General features: G+C 37.3%; 1 protein-coding gene, 1 long non-coding RNA gene and 1 pseudogene across 2 annotated transcripts; all 3 read left to right on the top strand.

The window, feature by feature from the left end:
• Window positions 1-123: 123 nt before the first annotated feature.
• Window positions 124-4,289, top strand: LOC106428284. The gene is made up of 4 exons (XR_007317900.1): window positions 124-2,229; window positions 2,451-2,565; window positions 2,666-2,816; window positions 3,210-4,289. It is a non-coding gene; the product is annotated as an uncharacterized LOC106428284 (long non-coding RNA).
• Window positions 4,290-5,996: 1,707 nt separating this feature from the next.
• Window positions 5,997-19,034, top strand: LOC106428267. The gene is made up of 4 exons (XM_048743701.1): window positions 5,997-6,005; window positions 6,263-6,446; window positions 16,912-18,181; window positions 18,578-19,034. The coding sequence occupies exons 1-4, from the start codon at window positions 5,997-5,999 to the stop codon at window positions 19,032-19,034; spliced, it is 1,920 nt and encodes a 639-aa protein (XP_048599658.1).
• A 1,802-nt stretch (window positions 19,035-20,836) lies between these two features.
• On the top strand, window positions 20,837-24,945 carry LOC125580161 (annotated as a pseudogene).
• Window positions 24,946-26,510: the final 1,565 nt, after the last annotated feature.

Raw genomic sequence — 26,510 nt, 5'->3', positions numbered from 1 at the left:
GGAGAGGGAGAGGGGGGGGGGAGAGAGAGAGAGAGAGAGAGAGAGAGAGAGAGAGAGAGAGAGAGAGAGAGAGAGAGAGAGAGAGAGAGAGAGAGAGAGAGAGAGAGAGAGAGAGAGAGAGAGAGAGAGAGAGAGAGAGAGAGAGAGAGTAAAAAACATTTAGTCCCAACGAAGTAGAAGATCAAGTTGGTGAGCCGTGTGATGGGAAACCTTCCCGCACGGTTCCCCTATTATCCAATTGAAAGCATGGAATACATGTTAACATACCATGACATTCACAACACTCACAACAACAAAAGCATGGAATACATGTTAACATACCATGACTTTCACCACCCCAATTCAACATACCTTATTGAAAAAACCACCCAAAACGTGATGAATGAAGTAAGAGACGACATCAATATCTTAGCTAATCAAAGTTACTCTAAGTATCAAAGACTATAACCAAAACGCAACATCAAGACTAGACGTTGATATGATCATCACCGATCTAGAGGGTACTAATATGCCTCCAACTACGGAAGAGGAAAACGATATATGCATTGTATGCTACGGAAATTACAACGATGGAAACAATATTTGCTCTCTTACTTGCGGACATAATTTCCATTTTCCTTGCATTGATCAGTGGCTTCGTACAAAAATAAGTTGTCCGGTATGTAGAGAATGTAATCTAATAAAAAGGATTATTGGGTGCTAATCTCCAATATCATGTCACTTTTCTCCTCATTTCGATATTTTTCTTTTTAATATTTTTCTTTTTCTTTTTCTTTCACACCATTTAGATATTTTCCTTTCTCACCATTACAAATTTCTATATTTATTAAACCACACCGTTTCCAAATCAGAAACTCAAATTTACATACCGCAAATATAAAATCACCAATGCAATAAAATATATCCATAATCGTGTATTGAAAAGTACCAAATCGCAAGTTAAACTCCCGAAAAATGACATTGTTTCCTTATGAAAACGGACCGAAGCTACAGAATTCTAGATTTATGTTGATCTTCACTTTGTACCTCTATGCTTTGTTTGATGCTCCTTTTTATTTAAAAAAAAACCCCCCTCCCTTTTAATATATTATACTTATTAACCCTACTCTTGCTGTTCTCATGCAATCTCCTCTAATCCCACGTCCTTATACAACAATAACTTTCAACCCAAGCTCCAACAAATTCAACCTTAATGATAGGTAAAAGGTTGACACCAAAATTCTATTTAAATTTTTTATCATATACATATAAACTCTACTATTCATGTTCCCATCCATTCTCCTCTAATCACTCATCCTTTTACAAGAATAGCTTGCAGCCCAAGCTCCGGCAAATCCACAACACTCACTTCCACACAAACGCCTATGAGTGGTATTGTTAAAGTTATATTTAAATAAAATCAAATTAGATCACGAAAGAACACAGCTTGAATATGTGTTGGTTGAGAAATATATCTCTAAGAAGTATGTGTCGATTAGAGGTGTCTTTGATTCAGTATATAAAGCCTTCACTTGATATATGTAAAGATACAAACTCATTTTATTATCCAAATTATATTTAATTTGGTGCAATTGTCACCTATATATTATATTATCCAAATTATATTTAATTCTTACTTCATTCAAATATGGGAAACAATTTACGATATTCATCTTTTGCCTGGACAATTACAAAACAGACAAATATATTACTATCACTAACCAATACCAAATGGATCAACAAATCCTTAACAGCTTATTAGACAACAAAACATACGAGGAATACCCCTAGTCTTTAATAATAAAGTTAAACTAGCTGCCTTTTTAGGCATCCACCTCATCAATCACGTAGGGGTTTTTTTTGGACACGTGGCATGGTCTTTTGAAACTATTCTCTCGCTGTATTGCAATGGGCTTCTGGTTTGTAATTGTGTTATTCAGTGGGCGTTTGATTTTTTACTCAGGCTGGCCCACATTTTTTTTAGGGTTTCTTTCAAGTCGCCTTTGGGGATCAGAGTCACTGTACCCCTTCGGATCTCACCAAATCCGATTAACGTCTATGTAACGGCTTCGATTTTCCAATATACAAGCATTGACGTCGTTTCCATCTCTCCTCCCACTCTTTCACATCTAATCATCGAAGGTGACCGATTGAAGTTCCGCCTATAAATATGTTTTTGACTGCGATGACCAGCTTCACCGCTCCAAAATCTGAAAGAACAATCTCTGTCAAGCATCAATCCCAACTATGGTGAGTTTATGCATTCCTCTTGCTGCTGCTCAAATACGGCAGAGGTTTGTCTTGCTGCTGTTCAAACACCATGAGATTTAGAAACATTCTAGCTTCTTTATCACCTTGATTGCATGTTTTAGAGTTGTCGTAGGAGGTTCTTGTCTGAAATCTGAAAGTTTTTGATGATCAATGCTTTATGTTAGCTTTACCTTATCATTATGACTTTATGTTTATTTCAGATTCCACGACTGAGAGTGATAAATAACTTACAACCCTTGTGTGCTCATGACTTTGTGTATTCCAATTGGTAACCAGACTTCTATTACAAACGATGACGTCAACATCCACATCGATGTTGTTCTCTACTTAAAGCTTATTATCTTCAGTTCCTTAGTTTCTTTATCTTAATTTAAATAAATGCTGAGTTTTTCGTTGATATGGATTTTGTTTGCAGATTGTCAATCCACATCTGCTGTCTCAGAGCATTGAGAATCCGATCTAAGCTGCTGTACAGTTAGTTTAGTACCAATTATGGAAGTGAACTTGGGAAGATTATGCTTGACACGACGTTTGAGGAACGAGATTTACTGAATGAAAAGACTGTGGTTCGTTTTCTATGCTTCTGGCTATAGTTTTTATTTGTCTCCTTAAATTGAGCTTAGTTTGGAATAGAAAACTAGGGTTCTATGATGCCATGTTCTTGTGTTACAAAAAAAAAATGTAACAAAATAAAAGAAGCTTTTTGGTTCTTTTAGTCATTGCTGAGTCTGAGTTTGACTTTAGCTTTTATTGGATAAGAGTTTGTCAAATGAAGCTGGTGAATGCAGTTTATGTATTGAATATTACAAAAGTGTGTGATGATTTTGAGAAAGAATCATTCTTGCAGGAAAACATGGGGTCTTCAGTGCCTTCTTTATGAGATAAATGAATCATTTTCTGTTTTGACTCTTTTGCTACATTCACTTGCTTGTCTATTAAGTACAATAACTGTTGTGTAGCCAGGGGATATCATAGCTCCTAATGGAGTGAGGGTGGTGCTATGAAAATGCAAGTGGAAGCTAAACATAAAAAGAGAGTCCAGGCCAGATTCTTGAGTCTAAAGGTAATTATGCATTGCTTATCTTTGCATGTCTGCTGATTTTTGCTTTCCATTCCCTTAAAGAATAGGTAAAGCGAATGTTATATGTTGGCTTTAGTGGCTGAAACTCCAATATGCCTTTTATGGTTATTTTCCTATCAGCTGAAATATATTTCAGTTTATCTTCATTCTTTCATGCTCTTCAGATTGTTCAGGATTTATAATGATTTTGATTGTGTGTTTGTCTACTTAGGCTGTTGCTTTTAAAATGGTTTTCGTATATATTGATTTTGGGTTTGATATCTTTATTATCGTACCGTGCCGAACAAGGAGAGGAGTGTTAATTGCAGTGAAAAGCCAGAAGAGAGGGATACCCAATTAAGAATTTAAAAGTCTGTAGAAAAGAAGATGACAATGATGGGAAATTTCATCATGAGAGCTTTGTGGAGCAAACTTCTAATAGCTCAAATGGAGGTGCATCATGAGTAGCAGTAAAGTTTGGACAACTTCTGACGTGGGAACTTAAACGGGAAATTCATATGATGATGATAACGGTGTGGGGATGATTGGGAAGCTCTTGCTGATGTAGTAACAGCTGAAGAAGAGAATAAAAATATGATCTCCTCCATGAGTACGTCAAGGAGCAATAGAGTTTGGACAACTTCTGATGTGGGTGATTCCAATCTTGACGCAACATATATTGTGGGTGTTAGAGATAGAAAGCATGATTGTTAGAATACCATCAAAGAAGGAAAAAGCAGTTGACGAAATTCTCCAGCAATCGATGCCATTATTAAGTGCCTCGACAACCATTATTTACTTCTTCAGTTATAAGTGTTTACCGCTTTGCGTTACATTTTGATTTATATATCTTTTTGCATGCAAGTGACCTGTTAAAAAATATGATCTATAGATAATGCACACACTACCTGATTCAAAGCTCTCTCGCTATGTTTTCTACTAGCAGCATACCTATATATATGATTTATGATTAATGTCACTAAGAAGCCAAAATAAATGGGACAGGAAACCTTGCTGTGAAAATATTGGATTGAAAAAGGTCCATGGATCATTGGATTGTATAAGATCGTAGACTCATGAATTTCTTTCTTATCAAATGGTAGCCAGTGACCATTGTTGACCATTATTAAAAAATACTAATTATTTTAAATAAAAATACATATAATGGTTGTTGACCATCAAGTTTGTTACAATACATATAATATTTTTTTCCTAAATCTACAGATCACTATTTTTTTTTAATATAACACATCTTGCCATAAAAATCACTAATAAGTTGGAAATAAAATTTTGGAGCTAAAATCATGAAGATATTTATCTTCTACAATATGGTAAAACGAAATATAGAAAAGCTCAAAAAGAAAAAAAAACATTATTACATTTTTAAAAATAAATTTTCTTTTTTCAAATAAATTATTATTCTTTGTATTAAAATAAAAAAATTAAAATATCATACCTTTATTTCAAACATTTAACTTTTAGTATCTATTAAATAATTTTTTTCTCTTCACAACAAAATAGTGACAACAAGAAAAATTACAATCTATATACACAAATATTTCTCGAACCAATAAAAATATTTAGTTTTATTGAAATAAATAATTCTAAACAATAAAAATATCACAATTTTTTGGAATTGAGAAAATATTTCTTTCCTTTCTTTGTTTAATAGGAAAATAAAATTACTTGAAAATTACATCTAAAGCATTAGTAAAACTTAAAAAAAAAAAATTCAGTGTTTAATTATTTTAGATATATAAATCAACAACGTATGAATTTTAAGTCATAAAATATCTATTTTCATTGTTATTAGTGTTTGCACTCTAATACTTTAAACTTTATCTTATAATTATATTTGTTAAAAACGATAAATATGTATTATATATATTTAAAAAGTAATACAATAGATTAATTTAAACTAAAATTTATATAAGAAAACCCGGGCGTAGCCCGGGAAAACCACTAGTGTTATATATAGCAAAAATCATGAAATATAAAACTCTTCTCAAATCGGTATAAACCGTATAGATATGAACGTAAGGATACTAGGTTTGGTTCACTGTCACGGATAAAATCATATTAAACCGGTACTAACATCTTGATCAAGCGTCATGTTTTGTAGATTGGCGATGATTTGTTTTATACATTTTGAGTTGAATAATTCAAATCATATTTAGCATCCTAATTACAAGAAGAAATAAATGTGAAACGGTAATGTTAATACGAAGAAAGGGTTTATGAAAGGTTAACTTTGGAAATACAAACCCGCACCAGAAGTCTAAGAGGCAACATTTAGAATAGAAACAACGAACCGAAAATTAAATGACACTGAAGCAATCTTTGTATTGTGACTCTATTGAGTATGTGTGTATATATATGCATGGTTTCTGAAATTTTAGTCTTCAGATGAAAGTAATGGAGGATTCAGAAATAAGGATAATTAGACACTACAGTAGCAAACACAAAATCCTTCTCGTCGGAGAAGGAGACTTCTCTTTCTCACTATGTCTAGCTTCAGCTTTTGGCTCGGCAACAAACATCACAGCGACCTCACTCGATTCAGAAGGTACTTATCAAAACTTTAAATAGGAACATATATCATCTCACTAACGTTATTAATATTAGATCAACGTTAATCATAAAAGTTTTACATGTAGATGAATTGAGCAAAAAATATATGGATGCGATGGTCAATGTAAGCATGTTGACGAGATTCGGGTGCGATGTCCAGCATGAGGTTGACGTCCACACAATGAGCTTTGATAACAGTTGAAGCCTGCGACGCTATGACCGCATTGTGTTAAACTTCCCTCACGCAGGGTCTCGTTTCTTCGGACGTGAATTTTCCTCTAACGCCATCGAGTAAATAAATATATTATCTTCATTTTTCTTATTATATAGTTTGGATGTAAGTGATTTTGATCAACGTAAAACAATGGTGTTTTGGATCAGGGGTCATCGAGTGCTAGTCCAGTTAGAAGAAAACGGGGAGATTCATATCACACACAACACAAGACAACGTATCCGTTTAGCGATTGGGAGATAAAGAGGCTAGCTAAAGCAGAAGGTTTGAAGCTGGTTAAGGCGGAGTCCAAGTTCGAGCTGAGTCATTATCCTGGTTATACCAACAAGAGAGGTAGTGGCCTAGTGGGTGGACGTCGGAGTGATGATTACTTTCCCGTTGGAGAATGTTCTACTCTCACCACTACAAGAAAACAGCGGCATACCGAGGGAAAAAATCGTCGGTATGTCGTCGGAATAACGTTATTCCGACGACATACCGACGAAACAAGTCCTCGGAAATAACTCTTCGGAAATTCATTTTTCCTCGGAAATCCCTCGGAAATTTCCGACGGAATTCCGAGGAAACTCCGAGGACCACCAGTTCGTCGGAAAGGTCCTCAGAATATACCGAGGGAGAACTTCCTCGGGATATTTCGATGGACTTTCCGATGGTCCAATCCTCGGAAGTTCCGACGAAATGTTCCTCGGAATTTTCATCGGGAATTTCCGAGGAACGGAGCCCTCGGAAAATTTTGAGGAAGGAGTCCCTCGGTATATTTCGACGACTTATTCCGAGGAAATGTTCGTCGGAAATTTCCGAGGGTTCATTTCCTCGGAATTTCAAAAAAATTATTTTTTTAAAAAAATAAAATTTTTGAAATTTAAATTTGAAAATATAAAATTAAAATTAAAATTGAAAACATATTAGATAATATTCAAAGTTGTACAAATAAAAATAAAACATTCCGAGTTTTTGAAAAAAAAAAAAACTACGGGTCTTGCACGTTCGGGAACACCTCGTTCGGGTATATCCTCTGCATCATCTCCATCATTTGCTGGTTCAGCCTCTTCTGTGCCTCATAGCCTGCCTGTTGAGCCGCCATCTGGGTCTCCAACAAAGATATGCGATCATCCTTGTCCTTCAACTGAGCCGTAAGTACTTCTGGATCAACAAAGTGCGGTGGTGCAGAAAAAGGAGGAACCGACCGGGAGGGACGACCCAAACCGACCAAACGTCACTTCTTCTTTGGAACCGACTGAAATAGAAAATAGCCAAATTTAAATAATATAAAAAGATGATAAAATAAAAATCAAGAAATAAATTAATTGAACTTAAAAAAAAAGAACTTACCGATTGAATGATTTCGTTGATTCGAACCCGGGACAAGTTGGTCGAAGCCGTAGAATCGTCATCCTCGGTTTGAAGCTGAGACACTTCGTCTTGCACCTGAGTTTGGACCAGGGTGACCACTTCCCTCACAAGACCATCATCAATCTGGCCGGTCTTCTTGTTGGTATACGTCCTCTTCATTAGGGCGAGATCATCAACCGGCTCTCCATCATTTTCTTCCGCCTTGAAAAAAACATAAATTAAACAAACATTAGAAATTAGAATAAATGCACAAAAAATAAAATTTCAAAACTTAAATAATTGAAGAAAAAGCGGCTAAACTTACCATGCGATCCCCCAGAGTGGCAATAGATTGAGCACCCAAGTTATGCTTGAAGACGCCCTTCCCTTTACGCTCGCTCCTGCGGTTGGTGGAGTTGGTGGAAGAAGTTTCTTTCGTCTCTTCCGTACCCCAATGCACACACAACTCCTTCCAGACCGTGTCGTTAATCGACTTTGGGACCTTTTAATAAAAAAAAATAGTTAAATAAATAAAAATATAGTTCAATAAATTATGGACGAAGTGGTGATAGATAAAGAGCGTATCATCGGAATTTCAGTTGAATTCTTGCTGAAAAAAAACACAATTAGTAGAAAATTTATATTAAAGATTAAAAATATAAGTAAAAAATTAGAATACTTACCGCAAACTGACGAAACCACAAATGCTGCTTGTCGGTAGGGAAGTCAGTGAAAGTCGGATGTCCCTTGTCGAAGGCCGAGTACATCATATGGTTGATCCATGCGCTGATCCCGTTCCCGGATCGGTTGAACCTAATAAAAAGAACAAATTATTAATTATGAATCAAATTTTAATGAAAAAAAATACGTTTAATTACCATGTTTGACCCCGTCAATGTGGATACGGAGTGAGATAGGGAAGATGGTCACGACCGGGCTGTCGAACCAACTCCGCAACACTCATCACTCCCGGAGGACCAGGAGGAGCAGGAGCGGGTGCAGCAGCGGGAGTGGGAGGAGCATGAGCGGGAAATGGAGAGGGAAATGGAGAGGGAGATGTATGGTAGGAGCTGTGGGGCGAAGCGGAATCCTGAATCTGGCTGGAATCCCGAGACTGGCTCCCCCTACCACCACGACCACGACGCTGTCGAGGCCAGGTCTGATCATCATTAGACCTGTAAATTAAAAAAAATATATTTAAAAATTAGTTCTAATAATTTTAATAAATAAAAAACATATTTAAAAAATAGTTTTTAATCACAAATATAAATAGTTTAATAATTACAAAAACTAGTTTTAATAAATAAAAAATAGTATAATAATTACAAAAAATAGTTTTAATAAATAAAAAATAGTTTAATAATTACAAAAAATAGTTTTAATAATATTAAAAATGTTTAATAAATATAGAAATTTATATTATATATATATATTTTTTAAATCCCAATTAATAGTTTTTAATCACAAAAAAGTTTTATAGATATTAAAAATGTTTAATAAATATATAAATGATTTTATAATGCAAAAAATAGATTTTATATACAAAAAACGTTTTCATATTATATATACATAATTATCAATTAGATTTTTATAACCACAAAATTAATAAAAACTATAAAAAAATTCCAAATCAAGTGAATACCATAATCAAACTCGATTTTACACAATCCTACCATTCACCCTAACAAAAATCTAAAAATATCATTCCAAAATCATCAAATCTACTTAAAAACCTAACAAATCTAACCTAAGAGAGTGGGATAGGGTTCATACATGATGCAGTGACTGAAATTGAGGAGGATTAGGGCGGATTCGCCGGAAATCGCGAGAGAGAAGGGAGGAAACGCCGGAAATCGCGAGAGAGAAGAGAGAGCTTGGCGGAGAGGAAGAGAGAAATGGGGAAGAAGATCTGGTTCGACCTAATAAAATGAGGCGTCCGACGGAAAATGTCCGTCGGAATTTCCTCGGAATAATTAAATATTTCAGTCGGAATTTCCTCGGAAATCATTAATTCAATTTTCGCGAAATATTTGGCGGCTTGGTTTACCCGGTTAAATGAAAATATTCCGAGGAAACAGGGTTTGGAGTTTCAAAACATCGATTTTTTTTGCCGTATTTCATTTCTTATATAATTGTAATGCATACCATTGAGGATTCTTTGTATAGATGATCATAAAACATGAAATAACAAAATTTCAAAAATAATTGTAAGTATTCCCTTTACCGTTTATTAAAGTGTATAAGTGTTTCTCTTATGTTGTGTGGTTTTCGTTCATGCAATCGTAAAAGTGTTTGTTATTGGGTAAAACACCAAAGTTTGACTTCATAATCTGGTTAAGACACTTAATGAAGGTTATATACGTGTTATTCAATCCGCAAAATGTTTTTTTCGGTTAAAAAACCCCTAGTTCCTCGGAATTTCCTCGGAAATTTCCGAGGAAATTCAGAGGAAACAGGGTTTGGGGTTTCAAAACATCGATTTTTTTTGCTGTATTTTATTTCTTATACAATTGTAATGCATACCATTGAGGATTCTTCGTATAGATGATCATAAACTATGAAATAACAAAATTTCAAAAATAATTGTAAGTATTCCCTTTACCGTTTATTAAAGTGTATAAGTGTTTCTCTTATGATGTGTGGTTTTCGTTCATGCAATCGTAAAAGTGTTTGTTATTGGGTAAAACACCATAGTTTGACTTCATAATCTGGTTAAGACACTTAATGAAGGTTATATACGTGTTATTCAATCCGCAAAACGTTGTTTTCGGTTAAAACACCTAGTTCCTCGGAATTTCCTCGGAAATTACCGAGGAATTTCCGAGGAAATTCCGAGGAAACAGGGTTTGGGGTTTCAAAACATCGATTTTTTTTGCCGTATTTCATTTCTTATACAATTGTAATGCATATCATTGAGGATTCTTTGTATAGATGATCATAAACCATGAAATAACAAAATTTCAAAAATAATTGTAAGTATTCCCTTTACCGTTTATTAAAGTGTATAAGTGTTTCTCTTATGTTGTGTGGTTTTCATTCATGCAATCGTAAAAGTGTTTGTTATTGGGTATAACACCAAAGTTTGACTTCATAATCTGGTTAAGACACTTAATGAAGGTTATATACGTGTTATTCAATCCGCAAAATGTTTTTTTCGGTTAAAAAACCCCTAGTTCCTCGGAATTTCCTCGGAAATTTCTGAGGAAATTCAGAGGAAACAGGGTTTGGGGTTTCAAAACATCGATTTTTTTTGCCGTATTTCATTTCTTATACAATTGTAATGCATATCATTGAGGATTCTTTGTATAGATGATCATAAACCATGAAATAACAAAATTTCAAAAATAATTGTAAGTATTCCCTTTACCGTTTATTAAAGTGTATAAGTGTTTCTCTTATGTTGTGTGGTTTTCATTCATGCAATCGTAAAAGTGTTTGTTATTGGGTAAAACACCAAAGTTTGACTTCATAATCTGGTTAAGACACTTAATGAAGGTTATATACGTGTTATTCAATCCGCAAAACGTTGTTTTCGGTTAAAAAACCCCTAGTTCCTCGGAATTTCCTCGGAAATTTCTGAGGAAATTCAGAGGAAACAGGGTTTGGGGTTTCAAAACATCGATTTTTTTTGCCGTATTTCATTTCTTATACAATTGTAATGCATACCATTGATGATTCTTTGTATAGATGATCATAAACCATGAAATAACAAAATTTCATAAATAATTGTAAGTATTCCCTTTACCGTTTATTAAAGTGTATAAGTGTTTCTCTTATGTTGTGTGGGTTTCGTTCATGCAATCGTAAAAGTGTTTGTTATTGTAAAACACCAAAGTTTGACTTCATAATCTGGTTAAGACACTTAATGAAGGTTATATACGTGTTATTCAATCTGCAAAACGTTGTTTTCGGTTAAAACACCTAGTTCCTCGGAATTTCCTCGGAAATTACTGAGGAAATTCCGAGGAAACAGGGTTTGGGGTTTCAAAACATCGATTTTTTTTTGCTGTATTTCATTTCTTATACAATTGTAATGCATACCATTGATGATTCTTTGTATAGATGATCATAAACCATGAAATAACAAAATTTCAAAAATAATTGTAAGTATTCCCTTTATCGTTTATTAAAGTGTATAAGTGTTTCTCTTATGTTGTGTGGTTTTCATTCATGCAATCGTAAAAGTGTTTGTTATTGGGTAAAACACCAAAGTTTGACTTCATAATCTGGTTAAGACACTTAATGAAGGTTATATACGTGTTATTCAATCCGCAAAACGTTGTTTTCGGTTAAAAACCCCTAGTTCCTCGGAATTTCCTCGGAAATTACCGAGGAAATTCCGAGGAAACAGGGTTTGGGGTTTCAAAACATCGATTTTTTTTTGCCGTATTTCATTTCTTATACAATTGTAATGCATACCATTGAGGATTCTTTGTATAGATGATCATAAACCATGAAATAACAAATTTCAAAAATAATTGTAAGTATTCCCTTTACCGTTTATTAAAATGTATAAGTGTTTCTCTTATGTTGTGTGGTTTTCGTTCATGCAATCGTAAAAGTGTTTGTTATTGGGTAAAACACCAAAGTTTGACTTCATAATCTGGTTAAGACACTTAATGAAGGTTATATACGTGTTATTCAATCCGCAAAATGTTGTTTTCGGTTAAAAACTCCTAGTTCCTCGGAATTTCCTCGGAAATTACCGAGGAAATTCCGAGGAAACCCTTATCTTCCGCGGAATTCCGTCGGAATATTCCGAGGCAATTCCGAGGAAAAAAACTCTATAATCAAATCCCTAAATCGACAAGGTCTATTCCGAGGAAATTTCGAGGAAAACCTATATTCCCTTGGAATTTCCTCGGTATTTCTATTAAAAAAAACAAAAAGTCGATGCTAGTCTGTTTCCGAGTCATCATCACCAGATGAATCTGAATCTGGATCTTGGTGAAACTCTCCAATCACTAGTTCATCCTCTACGTGAACGACGGCTTCCTCTCCGAAGTCGGTTAAATCGACTACAAGGCCAACTCCAGCTAAATCTTCTGCTTCACTTAAGTTGCCGGATGTGCTTGGTTGTAGTGGATCTTCCAGCTCAGAACTTCCCTGAACTCGGCCTCTCGGGTTGAGTCTTGTAACAGTAACCCATGGATCATCTCTGTTCCTTATACGGGGGTACTTGATATAACAAACCCGTAACATTTAAAAATTATTAGTAAAATTATAAATTAATACACATGATGATTAATCATTCCGGATAATTAACATTTAATTACCTGATCGGCCTGAGAAGTAATAATGAAAGGATCATAATATTGCAGCTTTCGCCTCGAATTTACTGATGTAACACCAAATGCATCTGTTCTCACACCTCGATCTAGAGTGTTGTCGTGCCAATCACAATAGAAAACAGTACAGCGCAATCCAACCATGCCCAAATACTTGATTTCTAAAATCTCATGTATGTGTCCGTAGTATACATCATCTACTGATGCAGAACAAACGCCAGCATCATAAGTCGTACTCGAACGTCTCCTCTTATGAGTTGTGAATGCATATCCTCGAGTACAAAATCTCGGATATGACTTCACAACAAAGTTTGGTTTAACGACCATCTCGCGTATCCAATCGTCAAATGTTTCACCTCTGGCCAAACCAGCAGACACCTATTAATAGCACATATATATGTTATATCAATAAATGTGAATTAGTATAAATATGTGATAAATGATATTTTAATTTGTTTAAAGCACTCACATAAGTAAACATCCATCCAGCAAATTCTCTCTGCTTCATTTCTTCTAGTTCGTCCTCTGTGGCGTATCTATATTTGAACCGATTTTCTGCCATGAAAATCCTGTACATATGATGACAATAATGTAATTAATTAAGATTTAAATTTCAACTTATTAAAATAAAAATTTGTAAGCTAATTTAATTACCTCTCATATTGAAGAACATCTTCGCAGTTGGTGAGCAAATATGTTTGCAAATTACTGGGCTTCTGCTCAGTAAGTCGACGGTCCTTTGGTTTTCCGCTAAGTCGTCCAACGTCTGTGAAAATGTCTGGAACCGTAACATGATATGTTGCCCGTTCGCCTCTATCATCATGCCGAGCAGGTCTTCTGTTTTTGGTCTGAACTTCTGCTGAAAAGTAGTACTCGGCAAAGTTTGAAGTTTCTTCATTGATCATCTGTGCGACTATAGAACCTTCTACCCTACTTAAATTTTCACCATCTTCTTCAAATGGAACATATACCGCTCATACATATACATCCATCTATACTGCATAGGACCACCAAGTTCCAATTCTCTTGTCAGATGAATAACAAGATGCTCCATAACATCAAAAAATGAGGGAGGAAATATCTTCTCAAGGTTGCACTGAATCACGGCTATGTTAGTCTTCAAATTTTCAATACCTTCAAGAGTCACTGATCTTGTGCATAAATTGCGGAAGAAACCACTTATCCCTGAAATTGCTTCATGAACATTTCGTGGTAATAGTTCCTTGAAGGCAAACGGAAGGAGGCGCTGCATCATTACATGGCAATCGTGGCTTTTCTAGCCAGTAAACTTTTCTTCCTTTTTGTCGATACAGTTACGCAAATTAGATGCGTAACCGTCTGGAAATTCCACATCGTTTGAAATCCAATCAAAGAACGCATCTTTTCCCTCTGCATCAAGTCGGTATATGGGAAAAGGAGCCCTACCATTCTCATCAACATGAAGTTCTGAACGAGCACATATATCGACTAAATCTAGTCTTGACTTCAAATTATCCTTTGTTTTACCTTGAACATTAAGGATCGTGTTCATGAGATTGTCAAAAAAGTTCTTCTCAATATGCATGACATCTAAATTATGCCTTAGCAGATGATCCTCCCAGTATGGCAGATCCCAGAAAATACTTTTTTGTGCCAGTTATGTAGGTCTCCAACAGCATCTACCGGAAAACGCTCATGTCCACCGACGTCTGGTGTCCTTTCTGCACCAAAATTTCTTAGTTGTGTCTTCAAATCTTTCCCACAAATTTCCGGAGGTGGACTGTCAAACACCCTCTTGTTCTTCGTAAACAAATTTCTACTCCTACGATATGGATGATCAGGTGGTAGGAATCTCCTGTGACAGTCAAACCAACACGTTTTCCTTTCGTGTTTTAGTTGGAAAGCATCAGTGTTATCTTGACAATATGGACATGATAACCTTCCATGCGTTGTCCATCCAGATAATATACCATATGCTGGAAAATCACTTATTGTCCACATTAGTACTGCCCGCATTTGAAAGTTTTCTTTACACGAAACATCATATGTTTCAGCACCTTGAGCCCATAGTTGTTGCAACTCATATATTAGTGGCTGAAGAAACACATCAAGTGATCTATTAGGATGCTCTGGTCCGGGAACGATAATCGAGAGAAACAAAAACTCTCGTCGCAAGCACAAGTTTGGGGGTAGGTTGTATGGTGTAAGAATGACTGGCCATAGAGAATAATTTCTTCCACTCTTGCCAAACGGGCTGAAACCATTAGTACATAATCCAAGGTAGACATTTCTTCTCTCATACGCAAAGTCGGGATAATTTGATTGGAAATGCTTCCACGTTTTTGCATCTGAAGGATGTCTGATCTCACCATCTGTTGAGTGCTCCGCATGCCATCTCATTGGTTGCGCTGTACGTTCAGACAGATACAACCTCTGCAACCTTTCCGTCAAAGGCAAATACCACATCCTTTTATATGGCACTGGAACTCTTCCACTCGTATCTTTATAACGAGGCTTCCCACAAAATTTGCATTTAACCCGCTGTTCATCCGCCCTCCAATAAATCATGCAGTTCTCGCTGCATACATCTATTACCTGATACGATAAACCAAGACCAGCTACGAGTTTCTGAACCTCGTAGTATGAACCAGGAGCTACATTATCCTCGGGTAGAATACCTTTTACAAAATCAGCAATCGCATCCACACAGTCTTCAGCCAAATTATAATATGTTTTAATGCCCATCAATCTTGTAGCAGATGATAAAGCTGAATGACCATCTCTGCAACCTTCGTACAATGGTTGCTTTCCAGCATCCAACATATCATAAAATCACCTAGCTTCTGCATTGGGTAAATCTTCCCCTCTAAAATGATCATTTACCATCTGCTCAGTACCTACACCATAATCTACATCCGTTCTAATTGGTTCTTCTAATCTAACCGCTGGCTGAGGTTCGCTAGTACTACCATGTTCATAATCAGTTTCCCCATGATGATACCAAATTTTGTAACTTCGTGTAAACCCTCTCAAATATAAATGAGTCCAAACATCCCACTCTTTAATAACCTTTCTATTTTTACAATTAGAGCAAGAACATCTTAACATACCTGTTTTTGCTTCCGGTTGTCGGTGAACTTACCCCATGAATTCGGTTATACCTCGTTGGTATTCTTCTGTAAGCAATCTCGTGTTCGGATCCAAATGAGGTCGATCTATCCAAGAACGAAAATAATTTGAAGAAGACATGTTTTTTATGAATCAAATTCTTGTGTAAAGAGAGTAAGAGGGAGGATGAAGATATGGAGTGAATGAAGAGGAAGAGGGGTGCTTGTATTTATAGTTGAAATCCTGCCGACAGACCGAGGAAATTCCAACGGAATTCCGACGCCAACGGCTAGTTCGTCGGAATTTCCTCGGAATTTTTAAAATCCCCCAACGGCTCTCCAACGGCTCTCTAACGGCTATAATATATACTCGGAATTCATCGGTTTTTTCCGAGGAATACATTTTTCCTCGGTATTCCATAAGAATATTCCGACGGATTGATATTTCCTCGGAATTCCGTCGGTATATTCCGAGGAAACCAAATTTTGTGTTTCCTCGGAATATCCTCGGAAATTCCTCGGGATATTCCGAACATTTCATTTTCCATCGGAATGTCCGTCAGAATACCGCTGTTTTCTTGTAGTGCATGTTTATCCAAACAAGAAAACATTGATCCAACTCCAACGTCAACTTCTCTAGATTTCAATCTATTTATAAAACTGTTATAATTTCTGGTAGTGTTTCTTCATTTGGTGATGCAATGCTAATAATTAGTAAAAATCTCTCGATTTCAGTCTAATACTACTAGATATTATGATTAAAAACATTGAGATGAAAAATTATTAAAGTTATACGCCTTTTCATTTACTACATTAAATGTTAAAATATCATCTACCTAATTATAAAGATTAACCATGAGTCACAAAATATCAAATACATTTAACATAAAACTTTAATAAATTCGAAAATGGAATAAACTTGACAAAATGTTTATTTATTTGTTGGTCCGAAGATTTTCTTTTAATAACTATTTTTATCAGGGGTTGACATCCAAATTATATAGTAGTTAAAAATGTCCTAGGTAATGCGTCCAATTTGTTACTCCCTCCGTTTTTTAATATAAGTCCTTTTAAAATTGGGGATTCCCTCAGAGCATAGTTCTGGTGTACCATTTGTTCTCATCCCTGAAGATAATATTCAAGCTGCGAAGAAGGAATTCAAAGACTTTATCTACGCTAAATTTCACAGTGATGTCCCTCAGATGGGTAGAATCATTGGTGTTTTGAATGCTATTTGGGCGAAGTCAGGACCTCATATTTATGTTCACAGCTTGGGTAAGGGGGCATTCTTGCTGAAGGTCATAAATGCCAGAACTCGAGAAGCGTTGCTTGCTCGTTCTTGCTGGAATATTGCGGGTGTTCCAATGTTTGTCTCTCCTTGGTCTCCTGACTTCACTCCAGAAGAGACTCCTCTCACTAGTGTTGTGGTTCAGGTTGAGATGCTCAATGTCCCTTATCTTTTGTTCAATGACGAGAGTCTAAGCAGACTTGCAACTGCTGTGGGAAGGCCAATTGCTCTCGCACCAGAAACTCGAAGGAAACAGAATTTTCAGGTGGCTAAGGTGTTCGTTAAGGTTGATCTTACTAAAAGGCTCCCAGATACCATTGTCTCTGGTTTCTCTAATGGGCATGAGCTGATTATTGATGTGACATATCCATGGCTCCCGATTAAGTGCCTAAATTGTGGGAAGTATGACCATAAGAATGAAGATTGTAAGGTGGGTGTTCCTACTGGGTCTCCAAAGCTGCCTGCTGCTTCGAAATCGGATATTGGAACACATCCAGAGCGATCTGAATCAGGAGAGGATCGTCAAAACTCTGTACCTCAGGTTGATGAGGCCTCTCCGTCTGTCTCTCCTACTGCTGTGCTAGCAGAGCCTGTCTCTTCCTCTGGAGATAGTGGGGCTGATAATGTTAGCTCTGAAAGTCTTACCCCAAACCTTGTCGACGATATAGAACATGGTGAGATTGTTGAGGAGGTTCCTCCATCACCTGAGTTTGTTGCTGCTATAATTGTTCACGAATCTACTGGGACAGTAGGAAGTCCGGGAGTGCTGATGGCAGGTTCAGATGTTCCACTGAATTCGTCCGAAGAAGAAGTTGTAAGCGTTGATACTCCTGTGGATTCTGGCTCTCCTGTTCAAGATTTTCAAATTGACAATGCTGGTACGTTACATGGTTCAGAAGGGTCTGTTCAGCCAGTTGCTTGCTCGGCTGATGAGGGGAACAATGTTGAGCCAGTTTCCACTCAAGTTACAGAACCGTCCATTCCACCTGCTGGCACCAGCTTAGATCCTGACATGAAGCAACCTACTGCAGATGATGAGGCAGAGCAGGTTGAAAATCCCTACCTCCTAGTCCCGTAATAGGAGGAGTGGCCGCAAGGTCACTAAACACTAAAACCCATATTATTAATGTTTTTTGCGTGGAACATAAGAGGGCTTAACAGCAGCATACGCCACACGATGACTAAGGACTGGATTAATATCTACAAACCTATGTTCGGAGCTTTTTTGGAAACTCATATTTTGGAAAATAATAAAGATCGGATACTTCATGCTATTCCTCGTGGTTGGAGGTTTTTTGGAAATTATGCGGAGCATGTTTTGGGAAGAATTTTCATTGTTTGGGATCCTCGGGTAACAGTTTTTATTTATCAGGCAACAGCTCAATCAGTTACTTGAGGTGTCCACATTCCCTCTAAAAATCTGAATTTTACGGTCTCTTTCGTTTATGGCTTCAATTTGCTGGAGGATAGGACTTCTTTATGGACTGGATTAGAGGATCTACAAGCTACAACCCTGGTCTCTCGCTGCCATTGGGTTGTTCTTGGTGACTTCAACCAAATTTTGAGAACTGAGCATCATTCAAACCATCTATCGGCAAGGGTGGATACTGCTGGTATTGAGGATATTAATCTCTCTCTTCAGAAGACAGAGCTTTTCGAAGCACAAGCGAAGGGACTTACTTATACATGGAAAAATAACCAGGATGAGAACCCCATCTCCACTAAGATTGACCATGCTTTCATTAACCACCAATGGACTTCAACGTTTCCTGATTCTTTTGCGGAATTCTTGGAACCGAGTCAATCTGATCATACCCCTTGTCTATTTCGGCTCCCTTCTCACACTCGACGAGTGCGTAAGCCGTTTAAATTCTTCCACCATGTTATTGACCAGCCTCAATACTTTGAGTTGGTTAATGAAGGATGACAGTTTGATCAGATTGTGGGGACAAATCAATTTAAACTGGTGCGGTCTCTAAAGTTACTAAAGGTGGTACTAAGAGGCATAAATACACGACACTACAGTGGAATTTCCCGTCGGATAAAGGAGCAATCTGCCATTGTTGATAATCTTCAAAGGTCTCTTCTTACTGCTCCAGATCAGATTACAGCGAGGGAGGAACATGTTCAGCGTGCTCATCTAAATACCCTCCTAAATGCTGAACACAAATTTTATAGGCAACGCTCGAGAGTGAGATGGGCGGATGTTGGAGATCGTAACACACCTTTTTTTCATCGTATGGTCTCTCAACACGCCACAAGGAACCATATACATTTTTTGAAAGACCAGGATGACCGATTTATTGCTTCTGTGGATGAACTTAAGGAACATTCAGCTTCTTATTTTCAAAACATCCTTGGGACCACGGACATGCCAAGCTCTTTGGCTACTGTATCAGATATTCAGGACCTCCTTCCTTTCAGATGCACAGATCTTCAGAGGGCATATCTCAGCAGAAATGTCCTGGAGTGTGAGATTAAGGCAACAATCTTCTCTATGCCACTAAATAAGAGCCCCGGTCCAGATGGATATTCTGTGGAATTTATCAGGGCGTCGGGGGATACTGTGGGAGGTGATGTGGTTGCAGCAGTCTCTGAATTTTTTCGGAATGGGAGACTACTCAAGGACCTAAATACAACTGCCATTGCTTTGATACCAAAAAAATTAGAAGCTTGCTCGCTTGGAGACTACAGGCCAATCAGCTGTTGCAACGTTGTCTACAAGGTTATCTCCAAGATAATTGCTAACAGGTTGAAACCTATCCTTCAGAAATGTGTCAGTCCTAACCAGGCTGCGTTTTTAAAAGGAAGAGATCTTGGGGAAAATGTTTTACTAGCTTCTGAGCTGATAAGGGATTATAATAAGAGTTATTGCTTAAGGAGTGGCATGCTAAAGGTGGATATCAGGAAGGCTTTTGATACTGTTTGTTGGGATTTAGTCATCAAGATTCTAGAAGCTCAAGATTTTCCTCAGATGTTTATTACTTGGATAAGAGAGTGCATCTCATCTCCAAGGTTTTCAGTGGCTATAAATGGTGAGTTAGCATGTTTCTTTGAAGGGAAGAAGGGCTTGAGGCAAGGAGATTCCATCTCTCCTTATCTGTTTATAATGGTTATGGAAGTCCTCTCTAAACTACTAGAAAGTGCTGAGATGAATAATGCTTTCCGACTACACCCATTATGCTCCACTCCTCGCCTTACTCATTTGCTGTTTGCAGATGATCTACTGGTGTTTTCTGATGGTTCCAGGTCCTCAATCAATGGCATTAAATCAGTTATGGCTTCCTTCAAGACTTGGTCGGGCTTAGATATGAATAATGAGAAATCTGAGATCTTTTATGTTGGCTATCCTGACATACAAGCTGCAGTAATGGCTGATTTATCTGGTTTTAAGAGAGGTCTTTTCCCACTCGGTACCTAGGGCTTCCGCTGGATCCTAAGAAAATTAATATGGCCACTCTCCAACCATTTTTGGAGAGGATTACCTCCAAACTCCACTCATGAACAGTCAAGTGACTCTCTTTTGCGGGAAAGGTTAAGCTCATTTACTCGGTTATCTATGGCATGGTGAACTTCTGGAGTTCGGTTTTTGCTTTACCAAAGAGGTTTTATGAAAAGGTGGACTCTCTCTGTGCATCCTTCCTACGGAAGAACTCCACTTCACCTTCTTCTAGGGCTCGTGTCTCCTGGTCCAATATCTGTAAGCCAAAGAAGGAGGGAGGCCTCGGCCTAAGGAAGCTGGAGGAATTTGATTTGGTCTTCAAACTGAAGAGACTTTGGATTTTTTTCTCCAACTCCGGTTCGCTGTGGGTTGCTTGGTTATCGCATAACCGTTTTCATGACAAGAACTATTGGCTTGTTAATGATTCTCAGCGCTTCTCTACTACCATAAGAGGAATGTTGCAGCTCAAGCCTCTTCTCACCCAATTTCTCAGATGCAGTGTGGGTGATGGACATCGTGCTTCCTTCTGGTATGATTACTGGACTGATTTTGGCCCTTTATTTCAAATGTTTGGCTCGACGGGTTCACGTCAGCTACAGGTTCCTCTCTCTGCTTCAATATCCGATGCAGTAGTTAATGGTAACTGGGTTTTTCCTCCTGCTCGATCAGAGGAGGCAGTTACGTTTCAAATTGTTATGTCCACAACTACGGCTCCTTCTTCTTCGTCAGGCCCAGATGTGTACTTGTGGAGAGGTCAAACCGGTGGGTTTGTTTTGGACTTCTCTACTCATGTGACTTGGGACAGGTTGCGTGCAGCTTTCCCTGTGGTTACGTGGTCTGACGTGGTGTGGTTCAAGGAGGAGATCCCACGTTGTTCTTTTGTTACTTGGCTTGCTATGTTGGCCAGACTCCCAACAAGAGACCGGTTACTATCTTGGGGTCTTCAGGTTCCGGCTTCGTGTGTTCTTTGCGATGCAGGCACGGAGTCTCATCAACATCTCTACTTTGATTGCTCGTTTGCGGTTTGAATTTGGTCTAGGTTCTGTGGTGGTTTCATTTCAGCACCCCCTGCTACTCTACAAACAGTTGTTCTTTGGTGCTCTCAGTACCAAGGTATTCATTCCTATCAGGTTAAGGTTATCTTCAAGCTAGTGCTTCAGGTCATTGTTTACAGCCTGTGGCGCGAGCATAATGCGCGTATCTTCAGGAATGTCTCTCTTACTCCACTGGCTTTCTTCAAGTTGGTCGATCGTTCTCTGCGTGACAGGCTTCTCTCCATAACCCGAGATCCTTCTCAAGCTCTCTCTTTGCTTCAGCTCTATTTTTGGTTTCTAGATCCTTATAGCTAGTCGATGATGTATCCTTCTCTTCTTTCCTTTTTTTTTTTCACTTTTCACTCTTTGTAATAAGTTGCCTTGCAACAATGTAAACTCTAAAATGGTATGAATTTTAACATTTGCACCCAAAAATAAAATTGTGCACATAGATTAAGAAATCATTAATTTTTTATATTTTCCAAACAAAAACATCATTAATTATTTACCTAACCACAAATTAACCAATAATAAAATGGAAGGTATCATTGGTCATATAACATTAAGTGTTAATAAATTTTATATAGAAAACCGAAAATGTCATATAATTTGGAACATGAAAATTTCTCTAAAACGACTTATATTAAAAAACGGAGATAGTAGAAATTTATAAACTAACTAGTGGTATTCCGGCGCTACGCGCCGGTGGTCCGTATGTTTTATTCTTACATGAAATTACAATTTATTTTATTGTTTTAGTAAATAAAATATGTTCAAAAATATGAAAATGAAAATATGTTTTAAGAAAATGGTATTTTTTTTCTGATCCATTTGAAACTGGTTATCGATCGTAGTGTATTACTTTGTTTTGAAGTTGTTTAATTCAAAGTGGAATAGCATGAGTGGTTGTGACTATGGTTATTTGTTTATTTTTTTGTATTTTATGTTATACTGATTGTGATATAAGTTATTAGATGTGGTTTCAGTTGTGTTGTTTTTGTCAGGGTAGTTTTTTGAGGCGTTAGCGGTGGTATGGATTGTTTTGTGTTTTTTTTTTTTTTTTGTAAAAGGGCATGTGTTTTGTTTATTTGTTGTGTTGCTTGTAAATTTTTAAGTGGTTTCAGGAAAATATAACCCGTATCTGCACACAAGACATATCATCATCATTACCAAGTTTGGGCATCTTGGACAGGTAAAAAAACAGAGCCTGCATGATATGTAATGACCAAAAAGTTTGGTTAATTTAGACGTTGCTTGTTAAGGTTTTGTTTTGTTTTTGATGTGGTCGTAGAGTCTAGACAGTGACTGTTTTAAGTCTGGGTATATGTTTATAAAGGAGACGTTCAACTGAAGAATTTAAATAGGACAATGGAGGTAATAAGCTGGAGTTAATTCTCCGGAAACAGGCAAATAACAATTTAATTTGTGTCCTGAAGCTTGGGCTGCAGCTGTTTTCCTTGAATCCTTTTTTTTTTGTCACAGCTAGAATTTTGAATGTGATGCTCCTTTTGTTAGCTTTCGAGCGAAAGTTCGATCGATGTTATCTATGACCTGTTGACAAAGTATTAGATTTTTAAGTAGGAGTGGAGTAATCTAAATCGTAAGTGGTTAAGTGATTGTGGGCAAACCTTTTATTATTGGAAGGATGAATCCACAGAAATAGAGGCTGATGAACAATTGGAAAAGCACTTTATCGTAGTTGCAATCATAGCTGGTTGTTCTTAGATAATGCAAGTCCATATTGTCTGTTTTTTATTTATGATATTATTCAAAAGAGGCTGCAGAATATTCAAAGTTTTGTATTCACGATTTTTGTAATTGTATAATATATGTTTTAAAAAGTACGACATACAGAAATACATTTCTTCAAAAAAAACATACATAGAAATATATAATTAACCATTTGCATGTGGCATTTTTTCATTTCCTACTTGAAGATGAGAGAAAATATTGTCAACAACAAAAAAGAAAATATGCAGATAAGCATGAAAGAGGAATGAACTCGCAAAGTGTGTGGAACTATGTTTAGGGGAAAAACCAAAGAGCCTACTGTGGGGTTCAGAATATCTAGGAAATATAGTTTTTATGGGGTGGTACAGAAACAAAGAAGTGTATAGCGAAAGTTTCCTGGAGCATAGTATGTTTGCCAAAAAATGAAGGGGGGCTTGGCCTTCGAGACATTGCTCGCTGGAATAAGACACTATCTCTGAAGTTGATATGGAACCTCTTGACAAGCGCTGGCTCCCTATGGGCTGAATGGACTCGAGAATATCGAATCAAGGGAGAAAATTTCTGGGGAATTGATGATTCTAAGACGTCATCTTCAACATGGAAGGCCCTGCTGTCTCTCCGAGGATTAGCGTCAAGATTTTTCAAACCAATATTGGGAAATGGCAGAAGAATTAGCTTCTGGTTTGATAACTGGACGCCTTTAGGACCTTTGTTTCACAGGTTTGGGGACCTTGGCCCTCGAGAGCTTCAAATCCCTCGTACGGCTACTGTCTCCGATGCTTGCAACAGAGCAGGATGGCTATTGCGAGGTGCTCGTTCGCAGGCTGCTGAGGAGCTTTCAATCCATCTTACTTCCCTGCAGCTCCCATCGCTCTCTCCAAATGAAGACTATTTTGTGTGGGAAGTTGACAGCGAAGAGCTCACGAACTTCTCTTCTAGCAAAACGTGGAACGCAGTTAGAAATAGGGGACCCACTCGGAATTGGACACAAAACATCTGGTTTAAGGGGCATGTTCCAAAGCATGCTTTCACAATTTGGATTGCTCACCAAGATCGACTTCCAACCAGATCTCGTTTGTCTAGCTGGGGGATGAACGTATCTCCGTTATGCTGTCTCTGCGCAGTTTATGAAGAAAGCAGAGATCATCTCCTGCTGCGTTGTGAAGTGAGTGAATCAGTCTGGGAATTGGTCTTGCAGAGACTGGGATATAATCATTTTGGTTTTCATACATGGACAGCTTTTTCAGACTGGCTCTCCATGCGCGACAAAGTCACAAGCCGAACTCTCAAACGACTTGTTGCCCAAGCGACGATATCGAGCGTATGGACAGAACGAAACAAACGCTTGCACGAAGGTGAAGCTCGGACGCCACAACGGATATTCAGAATCATTGATCGCTTCATAAGAGACACCATCCTTGGAAAAAGAAAAAGGAAGGAGTTCTTGCCTCTTATGCAGCAATGGCTACGTTATGAGTAACCTACGGGATCTCATCTTTTGATAACTTAGCTTTGTTTTACTTTTTTGCCGAAGCTGACTTATCCAAGTATTAAAACTTTTGTAAAATTTACAAACTCTTCTCATATTAATATGAAATTCACATTTTGGCAAAAAAAAAAAAAAAAAAATAGTTACTCGGATGCAGAAACATGAAAAGACAAAAGTATGACATGCAAAATAGTTGTAACACTAAATCAGCTCGCTCTTACTGCCGGTGTAAAACACCTAGTCTTTGGGGCTCTTCATAGGGCTGCGACCTTTTTCTTCAGCCAACTCATCTCCAATGTCACTGTCTGGCTGAATAGGGCATACCCGTGGAGTGCTTGACCTGTAACATTCACATTAGTTGTGCAGCCTTCATTGTTCAGGCGAGGAGGATTGTCAAAGCAGGTGTGATTTTCTTGATTGCTCATTTGCACAAGGTACTTAGCACATAGAGAAAAAGATATTGTGCTACATATACTGTGTTTGTTGCTTACATAATAAATACACTATTTCTTTAGTGACATTGTGTTCCTATAGAATTACCTAACAACGCCAACTGCATTGTCGACATGCATAGCATGAAAAAGCTGAGAATCCACGTTGCAGTTTGCGGTAGCACTTCTGAAATGAGAAATAGCACCATCTGTGTGCTGTGTCAATGCAATCGACGACCACAGTGCAAAGGAACTCTGGTTCCTGCTTGTGTATAACTTTAGAAGGGGTAAAGATATGGTCAGCAACATGTTCAACGAAGCTTGAATATGATTATGTGTTTACCTCTGGTGATGCAGTGAAGCCGTGGGTATTGAGTTCAGGCAGTGTAACTGATTCAACGTTTTTTAACCCCACCATACTTAGTAAGAGCTCAGGATGATCCTTCATCATTGCCACTCACCCTAGCAGACCAACAAGTTACGATTGAGTTATCAGTTGCCGTTTAAGATGAGCATGTCAATCAACAAAATGAAAGGATTCAAGCTTACTTTTTAAGATAATTATTGCTAACTCCACCGTCGTTGTCAAAATAAAAGTGCATGAGGTTGCGTTGAGAAGCAGCCGCCCTGGAATGATAAAAATTTTAAAAACATATAACAAAAGTGATTGGTCGACTATTTTAAAAAGCTATTAGTCATCTTTGTATTGAAACCTATCGTGATGAAAGAGCATTCTTAAAGGTACATGTGCTTAAAATATAAAAACATGAGCACAAATACTTTGAACAAAAGCAAAACTTGACCTTAAGACCATGCTGCACCTAGCTTAACATTGAGAGGTTTTTGCCACCAACAAACTTTGAGTTAATATTTGTTGCAATAACCACCATTGGTTCAACACCAGAATTCAATAATATTTTATCCAGGTCTGCAGCGACCCCATCAAAACACTCAGACATAAAGGAATGTCCTTAACATGGGAGAATAAATCCAAATCATCGAACACAAAAATTAGAAAACACAAATAAGTTAAACTTCCACACTTCATGAAATCAGGAGAATTGTCATATACCTATCGAGCTTTAAGGTTGCCAACATGCCATGAGGCGTTGAGCGCTCTAGGTGTCATGGTTGTAAATGGTTTTGATGCGCCTCTAACTTCTCCAAAGATATCTGCAAACCAAGACAATCATTGACGCTAGTAGCTGTGATATATATATATATATATATATATATTTATTGTATGGAGCACTTGCACAGGTTGCTAGCAATACGT

Source organism: Brassica napus, chromosome C1 (genome assembly GCF_020379485.1).
Source record: "Brassica napus cultivar Da-Ae chromosome C1, Da-Ae, whole genome shotgun sequence".
Classification (NCBI taxonomy): domain Eukaryota; kingdom Viridiplantae; phylum Streptophyta; class Magnoliopsida; order Brassicales; family Brassicaceae; genus Brassica; species Brassica napus.
This window is presented reverse-complemented; position numbering and strand designations above follow the sequence as displayed.